This window comes from Pygocentrus nattereri, chromosome 4 (assembly GCF_015220715.1).
Source record: "Pygocentrus nattereri isolate fPygNat1 chromosome 4, fPygNat1.pri, whole genome shotgun sequence".
NCBI lineage: Eukaryota > Metazoa > Chordata > Actinopteri > Characiformes > Serrasalmidae > Pygocentrus > Pygocentrus nattereri.
In genome coordinates, this window is record NC_051214.1 from 47,922,160 (window position 1) to 47,946,458 (window position 24,299).

The window sequence follows — 24,299 nt, forward strand, 5'->3', positions numbered from 1 at the left end:
CTTTGGACGACCAACACGAGGTCTGTTCTGAGTGGACCCTGCTCTTTTAAATCGCTGGATGATCTTGGCCACTGTGCTGCAGCTCAGTTTCAGGGTGTTGGCAGTCTTCCTGTAGCCTTGGCCGTCTTCATGTAGCGCAACAATTCGTCTTTTAAGATCCTCAGAGTTCTTTGCCATGAGGTGCCGTGTTGGAACTTTCAGTGACCAGTATGAGAGAGTGTGAGAGCTGTACTACAGATATGAACACACCTGCTCCCTATGCGCACCTGAGACCTAGTAACACTAGCGAGTCACATGACATTTTGTAGGGAAAATGACAAGCAGTGCTCAATTTGGACATTTAGGGGTGTAGTCTCTTAGGGGGGTACTCACTTTTGTTGCGGGTGGTTTAGACATTAATGGCTGTATATTGAGTTATTTTGAGGGAAGAATAAATTTACACTGTTATATAAGCAGCACACAGACGACTTTTCACTGTGTCAAAGTGTCATTTTCTCAGTGTCGTCCCATCAAAAGATAAACTCAAATATCAGAAATGTGAGGGGTGTACTCACTTTTGTGATACACTGTAGCTTTTTATATCTGACTTTGATGAATCATCAAAACTCACAAATCTGGAGGAGCACTGAGACAGTTCTGATGCAGTCTGCACCTTTTACTGGCTGCAAAAAAATAAAGGCACAATGTTTAAAATAAAGGTGAACGTATAATAATAATAATAATGGACTGTTTAACTAAATATGATCACTAATGTGTCGATTTAGTGCTTGAATATTTCAGTGTGACTGTCCTTATTTAATAAGACATTTATCAGGATTTGATCTAGGAAAAATTCACTTATATTACGTTTCTCTAATTAAAATATGATCCACACACTGAAGATCACAGTTTAAGAATAACTTTGCCTTAGACCACAATATAGAAATATGTCCACATATGCAGTCGTGACTGGCGTGTTTCTATTTTTCTGAATTCATACAAACACTTTCATTTTATAGTAAATTAGTTCTGGTTTATGTTTATGAACAGAGGCCAACAGATCAACATAGTAAAGGAGCTCATTTTAAACTGAAACTTTGCTTGTGTGTAAAAAGTGATTTCAGAGCCACTCGGTTCTCCCTGATGGAAACTGTTTACCTTCAGTGTTTTGTGCTTCTGATCATTTTAATAGACGTCAGCGTCACTAATTAATGACGTTCTATTAAAAGACTGGTTTACCAAGAGAGACGCTGGAGGACTTTCACCTGAAATGAGTTCATGAAGCCAGTCTGGTTATAAAAATGATAACAGGACATCAGAGCCAGAATTACTCTTTTAGTACTTTTACTTTATACTTAAGTACATTTGAAGGGAAATACTTTAGTACTTTTACTCAAGTGGAGGTCTAAAGGGAGGAACTTCTACTTTTACTGGAGTGATATTTTACCTTGGGGGTCTCGACTTTAACTCACATGATTTGTGTACTTCGCCCACCTGTGCAGCTTTGCAAGTACGCACTAGGCACGCGCCTTAGAACATTGGCTGATTGGAGCGCGGCCCAGACCTTGCAGAAGGCAGTGTAAAGGTAGGGCACTAGGACCCTGTTCACTCCAGCGCCGCCCACTATGCCGCTGTATCCGGCCCAGAAGAGCTCATTGAGCCGTGGAGGTGGCTGAGAACTGAGGGCGAGCTCTACTGACCACCCGGTGGACGCTGTTTGTGAGTTAACACACTTTCCTATCAGTTTAACCGAATATATATGAGCTACTGTGTGTAAGCTGTGCGGTTAACTCTGACCTGTTACCTGTCACAGTCCTGCAGGGCAGTGAACGGGCTGAACCTGCTTTACCGAGCCTGTTATGCACTGACGGTTCCGAAACATTACACAGACATTCATAACCATAACTCGGGATATTTCGGTGTATAAGTCTTGGAAGGGCACTCCTTTCTGTGCAGTCTTTTGTGTTTTTAGCTGCTGTGGCCTCCCTGCTGCAAAAAGACGGTTCTTCAAGGTTCCTTTAGTAAATTATTAGTACACAGTAGAACCATTTGCATGCCTAAGTGGTTCTTTGACTGATGTAATGGATCTTCATTGATTAGATTCTGTTGTATTTGGTTCTGTGTAGCACCAAATGTGTCCCTCTACTGTTACAAGCCAATAGTATGTGTAGTAAGAAGAAGAAGAACCCTTTTAGGTGCTCTATATAGAACACATTTTCAGGTCGGTTCTATATAGAGCCATATACATAAGCTAAATTTCCCTCGGGATCAATAAAGTATCTGTCTATCTGTCTATACAACATCAGTCTGAATAACCATTTCGCTTACCCCTTAAGCTTGAAATGCTTTTATGTAGAACAGAAGAAATAGAACCATTCCCTTTACTAAGGAACCCTTGGAGTAGCATCTTTTTCAAGAGTGTAGGATTCATACCTAAACGTTCTTGCTTCCCGCTGTAGGACACCTCTAAGTTGGCTGTGGTTACAGTTTTAGACCACTGGCTTGCTGTGGAACAGTTTCTCAGCCCTGGACCTGGAGGCCCACTGTCCCACACAGTTTAGCGCTTTTCTTGCTTTAAAGGGGAACTCCACAGATTGTTCTAAACATCTGTGACGTTGAGTGTTTGAGATTCAGAGTGGTTTGTTGTGAAATGGTTGATTTGTAGAGACGCAGATTTCTGTACAGCAGTGGTGATAGAAACCAGGGTTCACCATGACTACGACATAAAAAAAGACATTTTATTCACTATCCAAAACCACCAGTGAAACTGCATGTGTGTCTTTGGGCTTTTAGATGGAATGTTGATGGTAAAATACCCATAAAACTATAAACCTGTTAGAAATCTTGGTGTTTTACTCGACCCATCACTCAATTTTGATCTGCACATCAAGTTCCTCATCAAGACTGCATTCTTTCATTTACGCAACATTGCACGTCTCCGACCGTTCCTGTCTGATAAAGATATCAAAACTCTGGTTCAGGCCTTCATTGTGTCCCGCATTGACTACTGTAACCCCCTCTTTGTTGGTCTCCCTGTAAAGTCTGTCCAAAAGCTACAGGACATTCAGAGCTCTGCGGCTGGAGTTCTCACCCACACTAAGCGTTCAGCTCATATCACCCCCGTTCTCTCCCAGCTACACCGGCTGCCGGTCCCGTCCCGAATAAAGTTTAAACTCTTACTTCTCACTTTCAAAGCTTTGCATAATCTTGCTCCCCCCTGCCTCAGAGACCTGCTGACCTCTTACACTCCCTCTCGCTCTCTCAGATCTTCTAGCAATAACTTACTTGCTGTTCCACGCACCAGACTTTCCACCTTGGGAGGGAGGTCCTTCAGTGCCACGGCCCCCAAACTCTGGAATTCTCTTCCTCAATCCCTCAGGGAGGCTCTTCTCTTTCCTCTTTTAAATCTGACTTAAAGGCTTTTCTGTTTAATGCACATTTTTCTTCCTCCTCCTCTGTATAGTGTTTTTTTGTCTTGTTATGTGAAGCGACCTTGGGTTTGTGAAAGGCGCTATATAAATGTAATGTATTATTATTATTATTATTATTATTATTATAAACAAATTTTTCTAAAGTTTTCTTTGGGGACTCTTTTGCCTCATAACGCCTGTCTTGTATCCTTCCACCATGATTTGAATAAAATAAACTAATCTACATATGTTTTAGACCAAAGCCCTAATAACAAAACTTCTGTAAAACAGTCTCTCGTCAGGTGTACAGGCTTTTACAGGGGTGCTGCAGTAGTTTCTCAAGTGAGATTTCTTGGTTTAAAGACGAGGATAACCTCCTTCTAAAGATGTTTCTTGGAGGTGGAAGTAAATTTTGAAAGGCTTTAAGTGTGTTTGGGTATATTTTTATAACCATTTCATGTAATAACATTTTATGAGGGAGTTTTTACAGGTGGACATTTGGTTCCTATCACTACTACTACTACTACTACTGATTCACTGAATCGGGTGTGTTAGGAGCAGGGAAAGCACTAAATAGTACAGGGCAGTGGGCCTCCAGGACCAGGGCTGAGGACCACTGCTGCAGGGCACCTTTAGATCCCATTAGAAAACCATCAAATGCCTCTAAGATCAGTCACAGGTCACCTGTTAAACCATTAGGATCTTTACATCTTTACACTGTGAGAGAGGCCAAAACTCATTAAGAACCAGCAGGAAACACTAAATGCTGTGTATACTTTTTCAGCAGGACTAATATTGATTCACGCATAAATTTTATCATCACAGGTGAAGCTGAAGCTCACCAGCCTCAAACTGAAGGTTGACTGTGACAGTTCAGATATTGAAGGCAGTGTTGATCGTTTCAGGCCTAACTTCAGTAAAGTCCACATCGTAACATAAGATAACCTCAGCACTGTGACCTACGGTCTACTTGTGCATGCCAGTAGCCAACACACCCATGCATGTAGGTTATACATTGTCTTGTTTATGGCAAAAGTATTTGTCTTTCTCAGTCCATACAGTCCACACTTAAACGGACCCTCTGACCGCAGTGGAAAATGTAGCCATTATTGGATCTGTTGTAAACGTGCCTGCTGGCTTTTACAGGGGTGCTGCACTAGTTTCTCAAGTGAGATTTCTTGGTTTAAAGACGAGGATAACCTCCTTCTAAAGATGTTTCTTGAAGGTGGAAGTAAATTTTGAAAGACTAAGTGCATCAGGTTAGATATTTTGGGGGTGGGGTGTTTGGATGTGTTTCTTTGAAAAAAGGAAAGTTTGATGAGCAGTTAAGGATGGATGGAGGGATGGATGGAGGGATGGAGGGATGGATGGAGGGATGGATGGAGGGATGGATGGAGGGATGGATGGAGGGATGGATGGAGGGATGCAGGGATGGATGGATGGATGGATGGACAGAGAGATACTTTATTGATCCCAAAGGACATTTAGCAGACACACAACACAGTACAGTAATAGTAATAAGGGTGTAAACAATATAACGGGAAGAATAAACATAAAAAAATCCTACCTACAGGCATATATACAAATAGAAATATACAACAATCTGGAATAATATCTAGAACCTGAGATGAATGACGTGGCGCAAAATGACGGGTACAGGTAACAGCATGTACTGACCATACTGAATGAATATATATGTGCAGATATTAGTGCTATATTACTAATGCTGGTAGGCACCTGTATTTATTATGCTGGTTGTGTGATGCAGTGCATGTTGGGTATTGTAGTCAGAGAAGACTGATGGACAAAAACGAGAAAATGATACAAAATCATGAATTCTGGCAAACCGGTGTGGCTCAGAGGGTCATTAAAATATTCCATAACCCAAATTATAACGTATTAAATGCAAGCCTGAGGTCTCAATTGTATCCTTGTAAACTGATTTACTATCCAAGACCACCAGTGAACCTACACGGGTCTTCTGAGATTTATGTATGTATAACTATACAGACAACAGGGAGTTTGCAGATCTGCCATTGTTCTGGTGGAACTGCACCATCTTAGTTACAGTCTATGTCCAAAAGTTTTAAGACCCTCTTCAGGTACTTTAAGGTCACTCATTGCAGAAACAGAATGTGCTCATGCAGCTTGTGTAATCTCCATAGAAAAGCATTGACCAATAAACTGGGATGCTCTGGAGCAGCGGCACCATGCTAATGCCAAGCGTAGGCTAGAGGGGTGTAAAGGCCATGAGTTGGAGTGTCGTTTGTGAACTGATCATCCAACATCATTACCTGCCCTCATTATTGCGCCTGTGGGTAAATGCAGTTCTACACTGCAGTGTTCCAACATCTAGCGTAAAGCCTCCCCAGAAGAGTAGAGTCTGTTACTGCAGCGAAGGGGGAACAGTCCCTATTAATACCGTTCATTATGGAAGAAACACTGGAGTCTACAAACCTTCTGAATTTAATGTACATTTGATTTAAAGACGGCTAATCCTTCTTTCTTCTCTGTTTAATCTCAGCAATGGCTAGCCAAACAGCGTTGGTGATGCGGCTGTTGGCTTCGGCCTACGCTGTGGCTGAGAAGGCAGGAACGATAGTGAGGAGAGTCCTTCACAGTGGAGATTTGGGAATCGTCGAGAAGGTGAGATGGGTTGGCTTACTGCACTCCCAAGAGTCAGAAGGAGCTTCCTATTGTTTATGAACATAAGGAGACAAGTACTGTGTGATGTATAGTACTGGGCAAAAATCAGAGCCTGCCATTCATTTATTTGATTTCCAGTCAAAATAGACTTTTTTTTTAGCATCAGTAATTAAATATAATCAAGTATTAGACTATAATCATGTTTTTCAGTATTTAGTGCGTCCACCTTTTGCCTTTGGTCCAGCTTCCAGGAAACTTGCTTTCAGTTTTTTTAAAGAAATTCAGAGAAATATTTTTCCACTCCTGCAAAGTTCAGTCTTAAAAGTCTGTTCTTGACAGCCACACATCCTTTCAGACCCATAGCGCTGAGTGGTCTTCTCACAGTGGAAGGATGGACAGAAACACCTGTAGATGTTTTTTAGATGTGAAGCAGCTGGATTCTCTCCTCTCTCTCACTGATGAACGCTTCCAGTGCTGGTCTCCAGGTGGCTGTTGGGAGTCCTATTTTTTCTGTAGCTCTCAATCAATTTTTTGTATTACCTTTTATCTAATCTCCTCAGGAAGGTTCCCAACTTAATTTATTAGATGTATTTTTAAAAATAAAATCCAAAGCTTTCCAAAATCTTCCAACAAAGCACCAGTCAAAGAAATTCAGTTATATTTTAATATGTCTATACAGCTCATTGGATTAGTGATCTTCAGCCTTACAGTTCATCTTTCTGCTCTCGTTTACACTCATCTCAGACAGGAGCTAATGACCTGCAGACGCTGGCTGACCGGCTTGTGCAGAAGAGTATCTGTGCTTCTCTGTCAAAGAGTTTCCCCAAAATCACCATCATTGGAGAGGAGGTATGTGGAATAAGGTCTGATATAGTAAAAGCGTAGAAGACCTGGTCTGTGGTATTGGTAATCGCCTAAGCCACTGTTCTGACAGTTCATTGAGTGGCCAAGGAACTTATTAAAAAGGCCAAAGATTACAAACGGACATCATTGAACCGTAGCAAACCAAGCAGAGCCGTTCAGATACTTTAAAGGTCTCTTCTTCCTCCAGTAAAATGACACTGTGTGTGTGTATTATACTCTGTAGTTGAGAGCATGCCAAATTTTTTTTTTCATGCGCACACACACACACACACACACACACACACACACGTAGTGATGGTTAAATGTTTCATGTTGGACAGTGTCATTTTACTGGAAGAAAACCTTTAAAGTATCTGCATGGATTCAGTATATATTCCGTATTTGAATATATATATATATATATATATATATATATATATATATATATATATATATATATATATATATATATATATATATATATATATATATATATATATTACACACACACACACACACACACACACACACACACACATCAGGTCAGGGTACACATATTGCAGCGCATTCTTGGGATTGTGCTGCAGCTCATTGTGAAATAGGCTAATAATAATAGGACATTAAAATGATTTGCTGTGTTGTTTCCTGGGCCTGCTTTGTGAACGCAGATGGAAGCCAGATAGCTAATGCTAATGCTATGTAGCCGAATGTTATTGCAGCCGTGTAACTTTAGTAACTGTTTTCAGATCATTATTGCTGTGTATAAGGGAGAGAGTGGATTACTCCGAGATTGAAATGATGAGGAGGACGGCGAGCTAAAACCAACCTGAATATCTAACTGTCTTCTCTCAGTTTGGCTGAAAGAGTAAAACTCGTCTTTGGGATCATTTTGGCGCTGAACGAATATAGAAGTCCTCTTTCCTTTATGGTTTGTTCAGCAACTGAAGTAAGAGGGTGTAGATCAGTGGCTAGGCTAGCAGTCAGAAATGGGTGAAACCACTGGTTGTATGACGTATGTGCGTAATGCGTGGTGGGTGTTGTAGGGAGAGAGCGCTGACGGAGGAAAACATGACAGTGATAAAATGTTGTGAAGTCTGAGCATTATAACACTGCACTAGAGAGTATTGCATAACATGACAAACAGCATTTTAAAGTGTAGTTTTAAGCTGAAATTCTACTTTTAGACTAAGAAAGTATAAACACAGTGGTTAAGAAGTGCATATAAATGGGTGTGTAGTAGCCATGCAGGCATGACAGCATTACGCAATGTTACTGGCCGAGTTCATGTACCTTCCTGTCATACAGGATCTGCCGTCTGAGGCGGCAGAAGAGGACCTGATTGAGACAGGCATGTATGATGTAATCTTACGCAAGCCGTGTCCGGAGAAGTACTCTATTTTAAAGGAGGAGGAGGTAAGAAAAACGACAAAACGTGTGCATAAGGCTTCAATAACAATAGAAGTACAATAGAAGCTTAAATATCAACAGATGTACAATAGTGACATTTTTCCCACTTTAACATGTTTGATCACTGTTGTACCCTCTAGCTTGTTGTGTGGGTTGATCCTCTAGATGGCACCAAAGAATACACTGAAGGTAAGAGAATAAAGCAGCGTCAGAGAAGCCTCCTGGGAAATGTGACTTACCTAGGCTGTTTTTGACTGTTTTGCCAGGGAAGACTCGCAGCATAGTAGGTTGGATTTTTGAATAAAATGGAATATACTAAAGGTTTGATAAGGTTGACGTGTAAACGGAGTCTTTCAGAGTGGTTTGGCGTGAAATTACATGATCTATAGAAACGTATGGAGTCAGAGTTGTTCACAGTGGTGGTGACAGAAACCAGACGTCCACCTCTAAAAGCTAAAATAAAGTTATTACGTGAAACGGTTACAGATTTGCAGCCTGATGTCTGAGACGTTGCTTTATGAGAATTTTATTTTACATCCAAAACCACCAGTAACCTGCATGACTGCATGAGGATTTGCATGTAATGGTGATATTGGTAGAACAATGGTAGAGGTAAATCTGGAAAAGAAAAGGAAAAAAAAAAGTTTTATTGAGCACTGATTTGTCCAACAGCACCCTGCATGTGTCACTCTTCCAATAATAGATGAAGAAAAAAAAATAAAATTAAGCCAAATTGTTTTTAGCAAAATTTAGTTTTTCTAGAACAGAGCATTTCATGCCAGACGACTTTGTTTACATCTCAAACACTGTGGAACATCTGTGGAATTCCCCGTTAGCTATTAAGTCTATGGTAATAAGAGGCATAAAGGGGAAATCCCCAGATTTTTTACATTTTCTGCATAATTAAATGGTTAACGTGTCAACAGTGTCGATCGGAGTGGTTTGGTGGGAAAATTCCATTTTAGAGAAACTTACCGAGTCAGACTTGTTCAAAGTGGTGGTGAAAGGAACCAGATGTCCTCACAGAAAGTTATTACATAACTGACTACAAATTTGTTGCAGTGTGCTGTTCTGATCATTTTGAGATGGTTTTGGCCTAAAACGTATGGGTAAAAATCTGTTTTTACATGCAGGGGGTTATGAGGCAAAAAAAGAAAATACGAAGGTTTTTGGTTTTGGAGAGTAAATAAAACGGCTATATCGGCGTTTTAGTCAAGGTGACCCTTGTTCCGGTCACCGCCACTGTAAAGACACCTGAACCAACTCACACCATGTTCGCATCTCAGTGACTGAGTTCTGCAGACTTGTTGAAAAATGAGTGGAATTGCCCTGAACGCTGAACAAGCATTTAAAATGTTCCGGTGCACCTTTCTCGTTGCTTTAGTCTGACGTACGTTCTACATTAGTAGAAGTTTGCTTCTTTTATCTTGTGCTGCAGCTGTGAGGCTAATGTAGCTAAGAAATAATAGAAGCTTATTGCCCACAGATGAGCGTGGTGCTAACTGCATGCTTAAACCCATCATACGAAAATGTGTGTTAAACATACACTTTATACATTTTGGGGATTTGGAGACCTCTGTAGGGGAAATGTGTAATTGCACACAAAACATTTTGTGAAGTGGGCTGTGCTTTGGGCCCCTTCAAAGAGGATGAATCTAATGATTGACAGAGAATTCAGAGAGAGCTCCATCTGAGCTTGGTGAAGGGCGTGTCTTCTGAGGATGTGAGTGAATGATCTACTGCTGTCATCAGATTGTCATCAGTTTATTGTGTCTGAGATCATTTGAGACCTAAACATTGAGCGGGACCTTCGTTTTTGAATCTGCGTGTGTGATGGTAATGAGTTACAAACATACTAGGTGGTGTAAACGTCCTCACCCAATGCCTCTAAATGATTGTTTCAGGGTCACAGCAAGGAGGGCCTGGATTCGCTTCCCAGCTGAGCGACCAGGGTGCTTTCTGTGTGGAGTTTGCATGTTCTCCTGTTTCTGCTCCGCTTTCCTCTGGGTGCTCCGGTTTCCTTGTGCAGTCAGGCTGATTGGAAATTGCCCCTAGGTGTGAAGGTGTGTGTGAACGTACAACCTCATTTCTGAAAAAAAAATTCTGACATTTTAAAAACAAAATGCAATGATGTGCAGGTAATTTAAACCCTATGTTTAATTGACAATAGTACAAAGACAAGATATCAAATGTTGAAACTAGGAAATTTATTCTTTTTTTAATAAAATATTTGCCCATTTTGAATTTGATGCTAACAGCACATCTAAAAAAGTTGGGACGGGGCAACAACAGGCTGGCAAAGTTGTGTAAGGCTAAAAGATTTGTTGCTGCTTCACAAATGCAAGTTAAAACATATAAACAGGATCCAGAAATGCTGCCGCCTTCTCTGGGCCAGAGCTCATTTGAAATGGACTGAAGTGAAGTGGGAAGTTTTCCTGTGATCCGACGGATAGATGCTGTGTCTTCAGGACTAAAGACCACTCAGCATGTTATCAGTGCACAGTTTAAAATCCAGTATTCGTGATGGTATAGGAGTACATTAGTGCACATGATATGACGTGCACATCTGTGAAGGCACCAATGAATGCTGAGCTGTATATACATGTCTTGGCAATGTTTCCTGCCATCCAGATGATGGCATATTCAGAGAAAGGCTTCATTATTTCAGTGTAAAACCACATTCTGCATGTATTACAACAGCATTGCTCTGTATTAAGAGTCCAGGTGCTAAACTGGCCTTCCTGCAGTCCAGGCCTGTCACCCACTGAAAACATTTGGCGAAAAAAAAAAAAAAAAAAACAGCAACGGAGACCCCGAACCGTTGAGCAGCTGAAATCCTATATCAAACAAGAATGAGTAAACAAACACTTACAGATAAAGGAAGGGGTGATGAAACACAGTGGTAAACAAGCCCCTGTCCCAACTTTTTTGGAATGTGATGTTGGCATCAAATTTAAAATGGGCGTACATTTTTCAAAAAACAATAACATTTCTCAGTGTCAACATTTGGTACGTTGTTTTTGTAGTTTATTATTCCTTTAAAAATATGGTTCACATGATTTGCATATCATTGCATTCTACTTTTATTTACATTCTGCTGTAAATAAAGTGACAGTGTCCCAAAATTTCTGGAAATGGGGTTGTGTATCGCTGTTGTCGGAAGAAAACCTTGTATCTCCATTTTTGGAGATTTTGAGTTTCTGAGGATTTGATAAGACTCATGGTCCTATACATTGTGTGTAAATTTCATGATGAATGGACCAAAAGAAACGACCAAAAATGACTTGGGGAAAATGACTGGTTCCATTGACTTGCATTAAAAGTAAAGTAAGTTTTTTTCCTTCTGCTGTAAAGTTCTCATTTTGGAGATACAAGGTTTTCTTCCGACAACAGCGATACGTGTGTTGGTCTGTCTGTCCTGTGATGGATTAATGACCCGTCTTCTGCACAGTGAGGGCTGAAATAGGCTCCATCACCTATCCAAACCTTAAAGGCTGGATTCTGTCCGTCTTTGTGCAAGGTGTGCAGTTTTTGTGATTCTGTTTGTTGATGTAGAAGCTTTGATGACTTGTTAGCTACATTAGCCTCGTAGCTCCAGTGTAAATGTAAAGAGGCTGCTTGAAGGGGAAATTTGTCATTTTGATTTTTCCCCCCCAAACTGTCCTTTTAATAGCCTAAACAGCGAGTATATGCAGTGGTGTTTGTGAGAGTGGAGGAGCTGTTCTCCTATCCCTGCGCTGATCATTCACACCGGTTCTCTTTAACTTCACCTGCTCTCTGCTTTTCCTAACGGTGTTGCTCGCAGTGTATTGCTCACATTCTTTTTTCCACCTCTTGACCTCCATCCGTCTTGCACACCTGTTGCTGTCCTGCGGTGATCCACTCTCCACTGTCCACCTCCTTTTCCTTTTCTCCGTCTCTCTGTCTCTGCTGTAGCTGCGAGGTTACTGGACAGCCCGGTTGTCGTTCAGAAGCAGCTCCAGGCCCCCACAGCTCCGCCCCGTACGGTGACAGAGAGAGAGCATACCCCAATCTACACTTCTGCTCCTCATCATAAAGCCAGCTCTCTCTCTCTCTCTCTCTCTCTCTCTCTCTCTCTCTCTCTCTCGCTCTCTCTCGCTCTCTCTCTCTCTCTCTTCTCTCTCTCTCTCTCTCTCTCTCTCATAATTTGGTGGAAGGAGTCACTAACATTAAAGCATATTAAATGACACGTTCACAGCCCAATTTATTTATTTACTTTATTTATTTAACTGTTGTATAAAAGCAATAGAACAAGGTCGTACGTTATTATGAATAACATGTTATTTCGTGATAACGCACTCCCTCTGGTGTTCTATTGCTTAAACATGGTCTGAGGCAAGTGTGATGATTTAGGCATGCAATTAGCACCATGCTGATTGATGGGGTATATGCTTCCATTAGCCTCATAACTCCAGTGCAGAAAGCAGAAATGTCTAAATATGATATCTTTTGAAAACATTGAGAAATATTTAAAGTGTTTTGGTGAAAGGAAAGTCAGTATCTTGAGTGCACCATTTAGCTGAGAGTATCTGCTGTGTCTGATTGCAGGGCTCCTGGATCACGTGACCGTGTTAATAGGCATTGCTTACAGAGGAAAGGCCATCGCTGGAGTCATCAATCAGCCCTTCTACAACTACCAGGTCAGACTAATACCCACTGGTCTGTGAGCCACTTTGATTTCAGGCTGATGTAGAACGATGGGAGGTGATCACATTTATTTTCTCATGTGCTTATATATATACACTCACCGGCCACTTTATTAGGTACAAATAAAGTAAAAGGTTGGACCCCCTTTCACCTTCAGAACTGCTTTAATTCTTCGTGTCAGACTTTCAACAAGGTGTTGGAAACGTTCCTCAGAGATTCTGGTTGGTTATTTGAGTTCCTGTTGTCTTTCTATCATCTGGAACCAGTCTGCCCGTTCTCCTCTGACCTCTCACATCAACAAGGCATTTTCGTCCACACAACTGACCGCTCACTGGATATTTCCTCTTTTTCGGACCGTTCTCTGTAAACCCTAGAGATGGTTGTGCGTGAAAATCCCAGCAGATTCTGAAATACTCAGACCAGCCCGTCTGGCACCAACAACCACGCCACGTTCAAAGCCCCTTAAATCCCCTTTCTTCCCCCGTTCTGATGCTCGGTCTGCACTTCAGCAAGTGGTCTTGACCACCTCTGCAGGCCTAAATGCAGTGAGCTGCAGCCGTGTGATTGGCTGATTAGCTGTTTGTGTTAACAAGCAATTGAACCTTGAATTGAATTGTACCTAATAAAGTGGCCAGTGAGTGTATATTCAGTAAGGGAACGATTCTATTTAGAACCATGTTTTAAAGGGTTCTTTGCATAGTGACGTTCCTTCAGACTGATAGAACCATATACAACACATTCTCTATGTTGCACCAAAAAGGGTTCTTTATTGCTTTAAGCATGACATCATACCAATAGAAGAACACCTTTTTGAACCACTTCCAAAGAAATTCTATATAGAACTGTATGCAGCACATTCTCCGTCAGTCTGAAGAACCACTTCACCATGCAAGGAACCCTCATGCATGAAAGGACTACTTAGAACACATGGTTCTAAATAGAACATTTCTTTACTAAAGAGCAGGTTTTTTATTCAAAATATCTGTATAATTTTGTCACTGAGATGTGAAAAAACTCATTGTAGAGTAACTTGCCACATTGGACTTCTTTAGAGTGGTGGTGATGGGAACCAGGGGTCGCCATGACTACAACACAAATATAGACAATTTATTTACATATAATAATAGTGGTAAACTATAATATAATATAATATAATATAATATATATATATTGGTGGTAAACGTGGAAAAAGACATTTTCTTTGGGGACTATTTTGCCTCACAACACCCTACATAATCAATGGCTTTTAAATATACATGTTTTAGGCCAAATCCTTACCTCAACGCTCTAGTTAAGCGCTGACGCTGATCTCAGCATATTCAAAACCATATAATTTAGTAACTGTCTGTGGAGCATTTAGAGGTGGACGCCTGGTTCCTATCACCACCACTGTGAACAATTCTGACTTAAGTTTCTCTAGAACAGAGCATTTCACACCAAACCGCTCTGAAAGGTCTTAATCATGCATGAATGTTTAAAAAATCCATGGAATTTCCCTTCAGATGTTGAAATCTTGTGTGTAAATTTGCAGACCGTCTTCTACAGCAAGAAGAGTGACTATCGTTTTACTCAGCACTGGTGGCTTCACAGCTGATGAACATTGTTGAGCTAGTTTGTGTTTAAGGTTGAATTCTTCATAGGGTTTAAATCTGGACTCTGACCAGTTCAGAACCATCAGAAAAAAACACTTTTGCACTAATACTAGTAATCTTTTCTTCAGTCCCAGTTCCTAAACTTTACAAAAAACGTTTTTTCCCATCTGCTAGGGGAAGGTGTCTGAAACACAGCCCACATGATGTTCTTCTCGTCTCTGCATGCAGATACACATTTCTACCAGAGAGGCCTCCAAATCCCCAACGCTTAGTGCAGCTTGAAAAAAAAAAAAACAACACAAATACGAATACTGAACCTCTACGGGAAAAAATATAGCTTTAAAAAATAGAAATAAGAATGTTAAACCTCTTTAGTAAACTAGAAATTTAGTCAGACCTTAAACACTATGTAGTGAGGACTTTAGAGACACTGTTATTTGTAGTTGTACTTCAGATTTTGGATGCTCACACAGTGCATCCACACCTCAGACTCACTCTGATCTACTGTAACTTCTAGCAAATATATACCTGCACATATAGATTGATACCTTGTACATCTTCTATCCATATCTTATATAATCTGGAATATCTATATATCAATATTCTATCCCTGTGTACCCTGCATCTACCCGTTATCAACCTCATATATGTAAATGTGTACAACTGCACATATCATAGGTTTTATTTAATAATTACTGTACAAAAACTGTATATTACAACCGTACAATAATGTGTGCATACTAATGTGTATATCGTGTATATATTTTTGTGTTGTGTGTGTATTTAAGTACTACAATAGCGCTATGCACCCATGATTTTCACTGGCCTTAGCGCCTGTGTAAATGTGATGACATCATTTCATTGTTTTTCTTTTAAATGATCAGTTTTTGGAGGAGACCTAATGCTCAAAAGTCTGTATTAACATATAACATATTTCATATGCAATAATATCAAACACTGTGGATTTAAGTGTTTGCGAAAATGTATTTTAGATGTTTTATTCAATATTTATAAGAAATATGTGAACGACGATTTAAATGATGCACTGTAATGTTCACATTACCAGCTCCACGTTCATCCTCCTTTCCGCTTTCTGGTTGTTCCAGATGGGCGCAGATGTCACTTTGGGCAGGACTCTGTGGGGAATGTTGGGTTTGGGTGCTTTCGGGTTCCAGCTTCAGGACGTCCCGGACGGGAAGCGGATCGTCACCACCACGCGCTCTCACAGCAACAAACTCGTCATAGACGCTGTCCAGGCCATGGAGCCTCATGATGTGATTAGAGTTGGAGGAGCTGGTAATAAGGTGTGTAAAGCAGCAGTTCACATCTGCATATGAATCTATAAGATCACAACATTGACCCCCGTGGTTCATCCCGGCAGATCATCCAGCTGGTGGAGGGCAAAGCCTCCGCGTATGTGTTCGCTAGCCCAGGCTGTAAGAAGTGGGACACGTGCGCACCTGAAGCGATCCTACATGCTGTTGGAGGTAACGGTCCCATTCGCTTGATCATGTTCAAACGGATCTCTATTGGCTGTATCTGTAATATACAATTAATTACTGTGGACAAGAATTTAGACACACATCCCTGCGAGAACAGACACCCTCTGACTCATAACGTGCTAGTGAGGGAAGCCAGTAAGAAGTGGCTGAATTTTGAAAGCGTTTGTAAATTAAGCTGTGTGTGCAACTTCTTTCAGAGATGATCCTAGTTTCCCAGATGGACAAGTTTGTGTTACCAGTGTAGTTGTATTGATGGAGCATGGATGGCATTTGTTGAAGTCACTCACAGTGAGCCTGATGACCAATGCTTGGTTAGTGTAGTGGGTAACACCTCTGCCTTCTACACTGTAGACTGGGGTTCAATCCCCACCTGTCACCCTACACTAGACCAATAAGAGTCCTTGGGCAAGACTCCCAACACCGCCTTGGCCTACCTGTGTAAAATGACCAAAGAGTAAATCGCTCTGGATAAGAGCGTCTGCCCAATGCCATAGATGACCATGACTGCCGTGTGATTTCGGCAGAGGATTGTTTGTGAACGGAGTGTCAGATGTTGACTGCCAGTTTGCCTTGACTGAACTGTGTGGGCAGGAGTGGGACCAATCATTCTGGTTGCAGGCGGGAGCAGGACAAATGAATTTTCTGCCGGAGCAGGATGAAACCTTGCAGGGAACTCCCGCTGAACACTGATGCTAAACTTAGCACTTGCAAACACGTCCATTACTGAGAAGATTACTAGCTTGATCATCTCTCAGAAGAACTCCTTAACACCAAGATTAATGACTGATCATCACATTGATTTATCGGTCTACTCAGGCTTTAGCATGAACATCGGTGTTTGAAAAGGTCAGTTGAGATCCTCTTCAGAGGTCGTCTAATGAACATGCAGTTCTAACGTAGTTCATGAACGTTCATTGATGGTGTTTCCTTTGAAGATTGTGTTTTTTATTCTAAGTATTTTCCTAAAAATTCGGCATTTCCAAAATGTAATACTTGTATTCCATTACATCCTAACCTTGTATAACTGTCTACAAAGTTCAGGTTACGCTACAATAAATGAAAATAGGCTGCATTAGACAAACAAGCTTTTACTGAGTTTAGTGCAGTCAGTGATTTGGAGTAGAAATAAAAGGGTATGAAACTAATCCATCACTCTGAGCTGCTAAACCTTGTGGTTTGTTATTGTTTTTGCATTTCTTGCCCTGCAGGAAAGCTGACAGACATGCATGGGAACGCGTACTGTTACGATGCTGGTGTTAAGCACATGAACTCAGCCGGGGTGTTGGCGACGCTGAGGAATCATCAGTACTACGCCAGCAGAGTGCCTCAGGCTGTCCTACAGGCCCTCCCATCTGACTGAGACACACACAGTCAGGCATAGAGGACCTGTGTGCCTTGTAGCTGGAATCACTTCACACTGAAATCATTATAGCACACACATAACGTCAGATTGAATCAATTTAAAGTGTCCTTGGTATCAGGGAAATGGAATAGGACTGTGATTATGACTGATAGTTTTTATTGTCTGAATCATATTTACTGTGAAGCATATCGCTGCTGTCGGAAGAAAACCTCGTATCTCCAAAATAGTAACTTTACAGGAGAAGGAAAAAAACATACTTCACTTTCAATGTAAGTCAATGGAACCAGAATTTTTCCTGTGTCATTTTGGGTCATTTCTTTAAGGCCATTTATCATAAAATTACAATGTACAAAATTTACAAACACTGTAAAGAGCAACAGATGCTTTCAAATTATGTCAAAAACTGAAAAATGCCAAAAATGGAGATACAAGGTTTTCTTCCGACAGCAACGATAATCTGCATTCCACCTCTTAAATTTCATGTATGTCTAGATTTTGCATAATTTGACTAATAGTGTATTTTGCAGTGGTTCTTTTGCTAAAGTGGGGCTAGATTTTTAATCTCCACACTCATAAATCCAGACATTACTGTCACCAGCTAAATGTTTTGGTCTCATATTTCATACAGTAGTCATTGAAGGACCAAAATGATGGTAGTAGGAGGTTTTTTTTAGATGGTTACTGTATCAGTCAAGATGACATTATACCCATGTTTAGGTATAATTATGTTTATATCAATTTTTTTTTACTTGTAAGTGGATATGTGAGCTTAGTCATTAGTGGCATTATAGCTTTGTTCAGTAAAGATGCACTGACATTAGACTTTTATGCATTTGCAGATACCTAAAAATATGCATATTTGTTTATTATATTTGTTTATTATATCCCAATGTAAAAATGACAGTGTTGATTTGCAAAGATTTGAATGTTTAGTTTTCAGTGTGTGTCATCTGAGGTTTGACAAACACGACAGTAACAGGCAACATGACAGTAAAAATGCATCAGGACAGAAAAAAATCAACATCACTATTCCATTTATTCCAATCAAAGAGTTTGAAACTGGTACAAATCTCAAAAGTGATTTAAAACACTTCAACATCTCCTGACTTTTGGTAACAGGTCAAAAAAGGCAAACTGTACTGCAAATCAAAACCAATCGGTGAATGTTTTATTAATCACACAAATCAATAAATTTAACTTGGTTCCTACCCTGACCAGATCACTATATAACAGCAAGCTGTCTGCCGAGTTCCTAACTCCACCATTTAAAGGCAAAAAAACAACGAAAGCAAAAAAATGCACATCCATCCGTTACCAGGAATCACAATAAGTCAGAATTTGAGATCAGATGGCAGTATTGAATAGCAGTGTAAGGCAATAATTACAATTACAAGGCTTCTACTGCTGCTTTCAGCTGTGCTAACAAATTCAGAGGATGAGACAAAGTGGCTGAGGGCAAAAGCTCATATGTTAGTGCACTTTTCAGTTTATTTGGATAGAAGATGGGAATTGTGCAAAGTTTCATTCAAATAATACGAGTACACTTGAAATGCCCTGCAAGAACTCTGCCTACTTATTTTTACACTGCAAACGGAAGCACACCCACCGGCTTCAACACGCACTCGCCATTTCCCCTTGAGGGAATCCCCAACACCATCTTAAGGGCTGTGCTATTGCTTATCAGCTCAAATCAAGCTGTTTAGATGAGCCCATAAGAATAGACAGCAACAGATCGGATGTATTTTCTATTTCAAACCTGGAAAAAAGGTGGACAAATAAGCCACAGCAGGGTTTTTAAAAGCTTAAGATTCCGGATCCACAATGTTTAATTTGGCATGTTCAGACTGAATTTTCGGTAGCAAAATGGGCTACACAGCTAGTAAGAATGCGGTTTTAAACCAAGACAAAGCAATTATTCACAGTTAACGCACATCATGTTCTAATTAGGGATGTGCATGGGTACCTGAGTACTCGGTACTTGTTTTAACTGAAAAGTCCCCTCTGAATGAGTCCCCTCCTCACCTTGCATGAAGTGGGTGTGATGCACTTCCAAGTGGCGAGGGTATGTTAAACACAGGACTGAAACAAGGCCTGTGTCTCCATCTACAGAGGTCAAGTTGCACTGTGCCTTGCGTGGTCTGCAACACTACGGGGTCATCAGAGCACTTGATAAATAGATGTGCAAGCTGGGCAGAGCAACGGCACTTCTGTAGTGTGTTTAACACGATTTCTTTCATCCATGAGGCGCTCAACGCTGCCCCAGAGCCTTCAGTATGGCTTGTGTATACTGTGACAATTTGGTTAGACTATATGAGCTTTTACCCAAACCCATTCGTGTGCTAGTATGAGACTAAAGCTTTAGACTGAAAATTGACCCATCCATGCTTCTGCCCACCCATAGATTTTTTGCAAGGTAGAACAAGCTCTACACCACACCGGGAAAACGCTATAGACCTCTGTTGTCTCGTCATTGTGTAGCGTCACTGAAAACAGCTGCTACAGTGTCCTGTGGTAAACAAAAACGGTCAAATATGTTCTGTCAATCAGACGTTTTTCCTCCAAGTGTTACCAGATCTTCTAAATTCAGAGGCCAGTAAGAAGGTGAGGGCTAGCAGCACACTAAACTGACCGCATTAGACAGACCTCGCCACACTACCCCATTTCAGCATGTAGCATTCGTAGTTTAACTGCTAAACAGCCTCGTCAGAGGATCCCCTGACAAGGAAACGTACACAATCACGTTTGGGGCGTTTTAATTTAGCACAGGGCAGGACAAGCGATTCCTGAAAATGCCATGGAACAAAGCGGCTTGGGCCCGGAGTTCCTAATGTGGGTGTGGTGCCAAATACAGAATGAGACGTAACGTCAGAGGTCTGTTCAACCTAATGGGAAATTTAGTTTTGTCCTATTTGCTACATAAAGTTTCCAGTTTAAACTGCTACGCTACTGAATCGGATCAATTTACTGAACAATCAATTTACTGAACAATCAATTAGCCACCAGGCTAACATAAGCTGAAGCACTACTGTGTCCTATCACATCCATACAAAATGAATGGCATTCGAAACGAATAGGACAATGTTAAAACAGGGTTTGTGCTCTGAACGGAGTCTGTTCTACAGCTTCTCATTAGGCCGAATGCGAGTTTACCAGCATTCTCTAAAGCTTGTCTGAACTAGCAACAAACTATTTTGTGGGTGGAGCATGCAGAGGTTCGTTAAGAATGAACTTATTTCAAATTCCCGGCTATTTAAATACTGTCTATAATAAAATTCACACAGGCAACAGGGTTAGAAGGAAATACACCCAGTCCTTGGAAATTAAAGTGTTTTTTTACATAAGCTGGTGAAGAAAACTTGGTAGCACTAACTGGTAAAATGTTATAATTACAAAGGTGCAACTACAACGAATCCTTTGAGGTCATTTAGTTATTTTTTTTCCCCCCTCATCAAATAACACTAATTGTTTATTGACAAATACATACGGCAATGTGTTCAAGTTTTGCACTGTATGCAGAACTTTAATTCCACGTCTCATTAAATTTTACATTCTTGTGTCCAAAAGAATAAATTAAGCTTATTTTTCAAGTCCAGCTCTAAACGCAGGACATCTTCTGAGCAAAGTCCGAGCTTATGGGGCACTGTACTGGTTTGGAAGAGTATATACAATAAAACCCATCGGTCCTCAAAAAACACACCACATCCTTTTTTATGAGGGCAAGATACTGTCCTATCTTACCACTTACCTCACTTCTCAGCCCCACACACCAGCTTTTCATCTATTTATCCATGTTGCAGCAGCTGTAATGTAGCACACGGCTGAGCAACAAGTCTCACTGCACTGTATAACCACAGTCCTTTACTCAATATCAATCATCAACAGAAATACCAACAAACAAGCAAAGAAAAAACAGTCACAGCAAAAAAGTATGTACATGTAAAGTGGAGGCTGAAGGGAAGGGCCTGCCCGGGGGGGGGGGGGGGGGGGGGGGGGGGTCAGTACTGGACTCCAGAAAGCCAACCAGCTCACCTCTTCTTCGGAGCCTGAGCAGTGCGGGGAGGAGTGACGGGACGGCCTGAGTTCACTCCGCCGTACTGATACTTTGCCTTTTTCTCCGACGGCTTCAGGATCTGGACGGAAAAGAGGACATTCAGTCTGTGGATTATTCAGCAACACCATTCTGCTCACCCGCTGGACTGCACTGCAGGCCGCAGGTCTGGAAGCAAGACACCTAACCCCCAACTGCTCCCCGGGCGCCGTGGATAGGGCTGCCCACTGCTCCGGGCAAGTGTGCTCACTGCCCCCTAGTGTGTGTGTATTCACTAGTGTGTATGTGGCGTTTCACTTCACGGATGGGTTAAATTTCCCCGTTTGTGGGACTAATAAGGGTCTCTTAATTAATAAAAAAAATTCATAACTTTCATTTTCCTCTCTCATGACTCTCATCTCACAGAATGAAAGGAGAGCGAGGTTTAGCAGAGCTCAGTAACACTGATATTAATAACTGATCACTGCCCTGATTTATCAGTCTACTCAGGCTTTAGCAGGAGCTTCAGGGTGTGTAAAGAAGCTGGTCGAATTAAGTTCCTCTTTAGAATTTGTCTAACGAGCATGTTTACTATACGCCAAGCACTGATTTTAAAATAGTTAATAAGCAAGCCCTGATGCCGGGTCTTTTTCTTGATTTTGACGGTAGGTATTATAAAGATTCATGATAAAGTAACTCTACTCTGAATACGGCTTTCACCAAACATCACCGAACACAGATATCTACAGATATTTCATTCATATTCTGGATACATATTATAATACTTACTTAATAATACTATTCTGTTACATCCCAACCCTGATTCCCTAGAAAGTTGGTCAGTCGGCTAGCTGGGTTGGGCTGCCCACCGCTCCGGCCAAGTGTGCTCACTGCCCCCTAGTGTGTGTGCTCACTAGTGTGTATGTGGTGTTTCACTTCACGGATGGGTTAAATGCGGAGGTGGAATTTCCCCGTTTGTGGGATTAAAAAAGTATCACTTAACTTTTTTGACAGGTTCGTGATAGAGGGGTACATGCAGTGAACGTTCATCAACATTCCATATAAAACTCAGAAGGTTCACTGGAGGTTCTGGATAGTAAATAAAATGTCTATATTCGTGTTGTAGTGTGGCGACCCCTGGTTCCCATCACCACCACTGTAAAGAAATGTGAACCACTGCACAGCAAAACGCTCTGATTGTCTGTATTTACATCACAATGGTTTGAGTGGAATTCCCATTTAAGCCCTTACATCCTCTCTATGGGCCCCCACTTCAGTTTCTCACCCTCATAACATGTATGCTATGGTACACACTTAAAAGAAGGTTCTTCAAGGGTTCTTTAGTACAGAAAATGGTTCTTCACATTGACGGAGAATGTGCTGTAGATGGTTCTACATAGAACCTTTTTGAAAAATGTTCTACACAGCTCCAAAAAGACATTATTATTCCAAGCCTGACACTGTTACAATTACAGAACACTTCTTGTGCCATATAGAACCCTTTCACGACGCATAGAACCCTTTAATCACGCAAAGAGTTCTGTGAGTGTTCATGGTTCTAGAACCGTTTTCTTTACTATACAGAACCCTTGAAGAACCATCTTTTTTTACATGTGTATTTACTGAATAATTTATACACATTGTCGTTGCTTTCCTTCAATTCATATTCAGTCCTTGTCGTCATATTTTAGGATTAAAAATAATAGTATGTTGAGGATTCAAGGGGTTAAATCAATCTTGACAATCAATATTCCATCCACTGTGTACCGTGCGTCTCATTTATCTCCTTCAGACTCAGTTATTGCATATATGATAATGTGTACAGCTGTACAATTACAGCTTTTATTTCATAACGTATTAGTGTCCACTGAAATATACCGTGTGTAGACATGTGTGTATATATTTAGAGTTTAATGTGTATGTATATGTATTTTTTTCTCATTATATATTTTTGTATGTTCAGGTACGACGCGGTCATTTGTTATGCGTTTACCTGAAAAGAGCACATGAGCGACTCGTCCACACTCATCATGCCTCCGGCGTTGTCAAATTCCCCGCAGTAGTTTGGGGCGGAGAACAGCGTGACCAGCTGCCGCTTGGCAAAAAACTCATAACCATCTTCAACCACCTGCAGATATGAACACAAGTCAGAACTGCACACACAGACTTCACGTGACCTGAGCTGCTCCTGAGCAAATCACTTGTGCAAACTCACATAAAACTGTGGATAACATGCATAATCTTCATTATTTTGTTATTATTCTTATTAAATGTAAATATAAGGCCACACACCACAGCCCCTTCCTGTCTGCAGGCAAATGTACTTGTACTTTTTGAAATGCAATTTGAATATTTATTAGCCAGAATTAGGACATCATTAGTCATTTTCACAACACAAAAAGCAGTTTTATGATGTGTTACAGTCCCCAACAGGTGTTCTGTCAATCCAGAATAAACAAGAATCTCTCAGCTTTGGTGGCAAAAGCTCACATTTTGAATACACACAGAAGTTTTTAAAATATTCAGAAAAATGTTAGCACCAAAGAGCGAGCCTGTCGTCACATCTGAATCATTACTGTTTTGGAGTGTATTTTGACTCACGCTCTTGTTTTAAAGTGGGTTCATTCAGAGCAAAACTGCCTTTTATACCCCCCCATAGTCTTACCTGATGTGCTCTGCAGATAAGGTCTAGGTCATGGCGGTTGAGGAACTTGCTGACCACATCAGCCCCGAAGGTGAAGGACACGCCTCGGTCATTCTCACCCCAGCCCTGAACGTCTTTATCCGGATCTGACCAAAGCAGGTCACACAGCAGCCCTGATAATAAAAAGCCTTTTTCAGCAATAAGAGGGCAGTCGTGGG

At 40.9% G+C, this 24,299-nt stretch overlaps 2 protein-coding genes across 3 annotated transcripts in view; one reads left to right on the forward strand and one right to left on the reverse strand.

Moving 5' to 3' along the window:
• Nucleotides 1–1,581: 1,581 nt before the first annotated feature.
• On the forward strand, nt 1,582–17,715 carry bpnt1 (bisphosphate nucleotidase 1). 2 transcript variants are annotated; one of them, XM_037537765.1, is made up of 10 exons: nt 1,582–1,698; nt 5,914–6,035; nt 6,780–6,884; nt 8,184–8,291; nt 8,426–8,474; nt 12,222–12,287; nt 12,855–12,946; nt 15,652–15,849; nt 15,927–16,032; nt 17,256–17,715. In XM_037537765.1, the coding sequence occupies exons 2-10, from the start codon at nt 5,916–5,918 to the stop codon at nt 17,405–17,407; spliced, it is 996 nt and encodes a 331-aa protein (XP_037393662.1). In that variant the 5' UTR covers nt 1,582–1,698; nt 5,914–5,915; the 3' UTR covers nt 17,408–17,715. The 2 variants fall into 2 exon arrangements, with proteins under 2 accessions (XP_037393662.1, XP_017551136.1); XM_017695647.2 differs by lacking the exon at nt 12,222–12,287.
• A 712-nt stretch (nt 17,716–18,427) lies between these two features.
• Nucleotides 18,428–24,299, reverse strand: part of LOC108426284 (serine/threonine-protein phosphatase PP1-beta catalytic subunit-like) — a 16,205-nt gene continuing 10,333 nt past the window's right edge. The window contains exons 6-8 of the mRNA XM_017695646.2: nt 24,103–24,254; nt 23,431–23,565; nt 18,428–21,540 (exon numbers count right to left, since the gene is read on the reverse strand). Of these exons, the coding sequence (XP_017551135.1) occupies nt 21,436–21,540; nt 23,431–23,565; nt 24,103–24,254 (392 nt within the window). The 3' untranslated portion in view covers nt 18,428–21,435. The remainder of the gene's footprint in view (nt 21,541–23,430; nt 23,566–24,102; nt 24,255–24,299) is intronic.

Excerpts from the sequence above, each read along its gene's own strand:
- bpnt1 (XM_037537765.1), top strand. The coding sequence starts at position 5,916 with ATGGCTAGCCAAACAGCGTTGGTGATGCGGCTGTTGGCTTCGGCCTAC. Across the intron at positions 12,288-12,854 it reads GGCCCCCACAGCTCCGCCCC|GGCTCCTGGATCACGTGACC; the intron begins GTACGGTGACAG and ends GTCTGATTGCAG. Across the intron at positions 12,947-15,651 it reads AGCCCTTCTACAACTACCAG|ATGGGCGCAGATGTCACTTT; the intron begins GTCAGACTAATA and ends TGGTTGTTCCAG.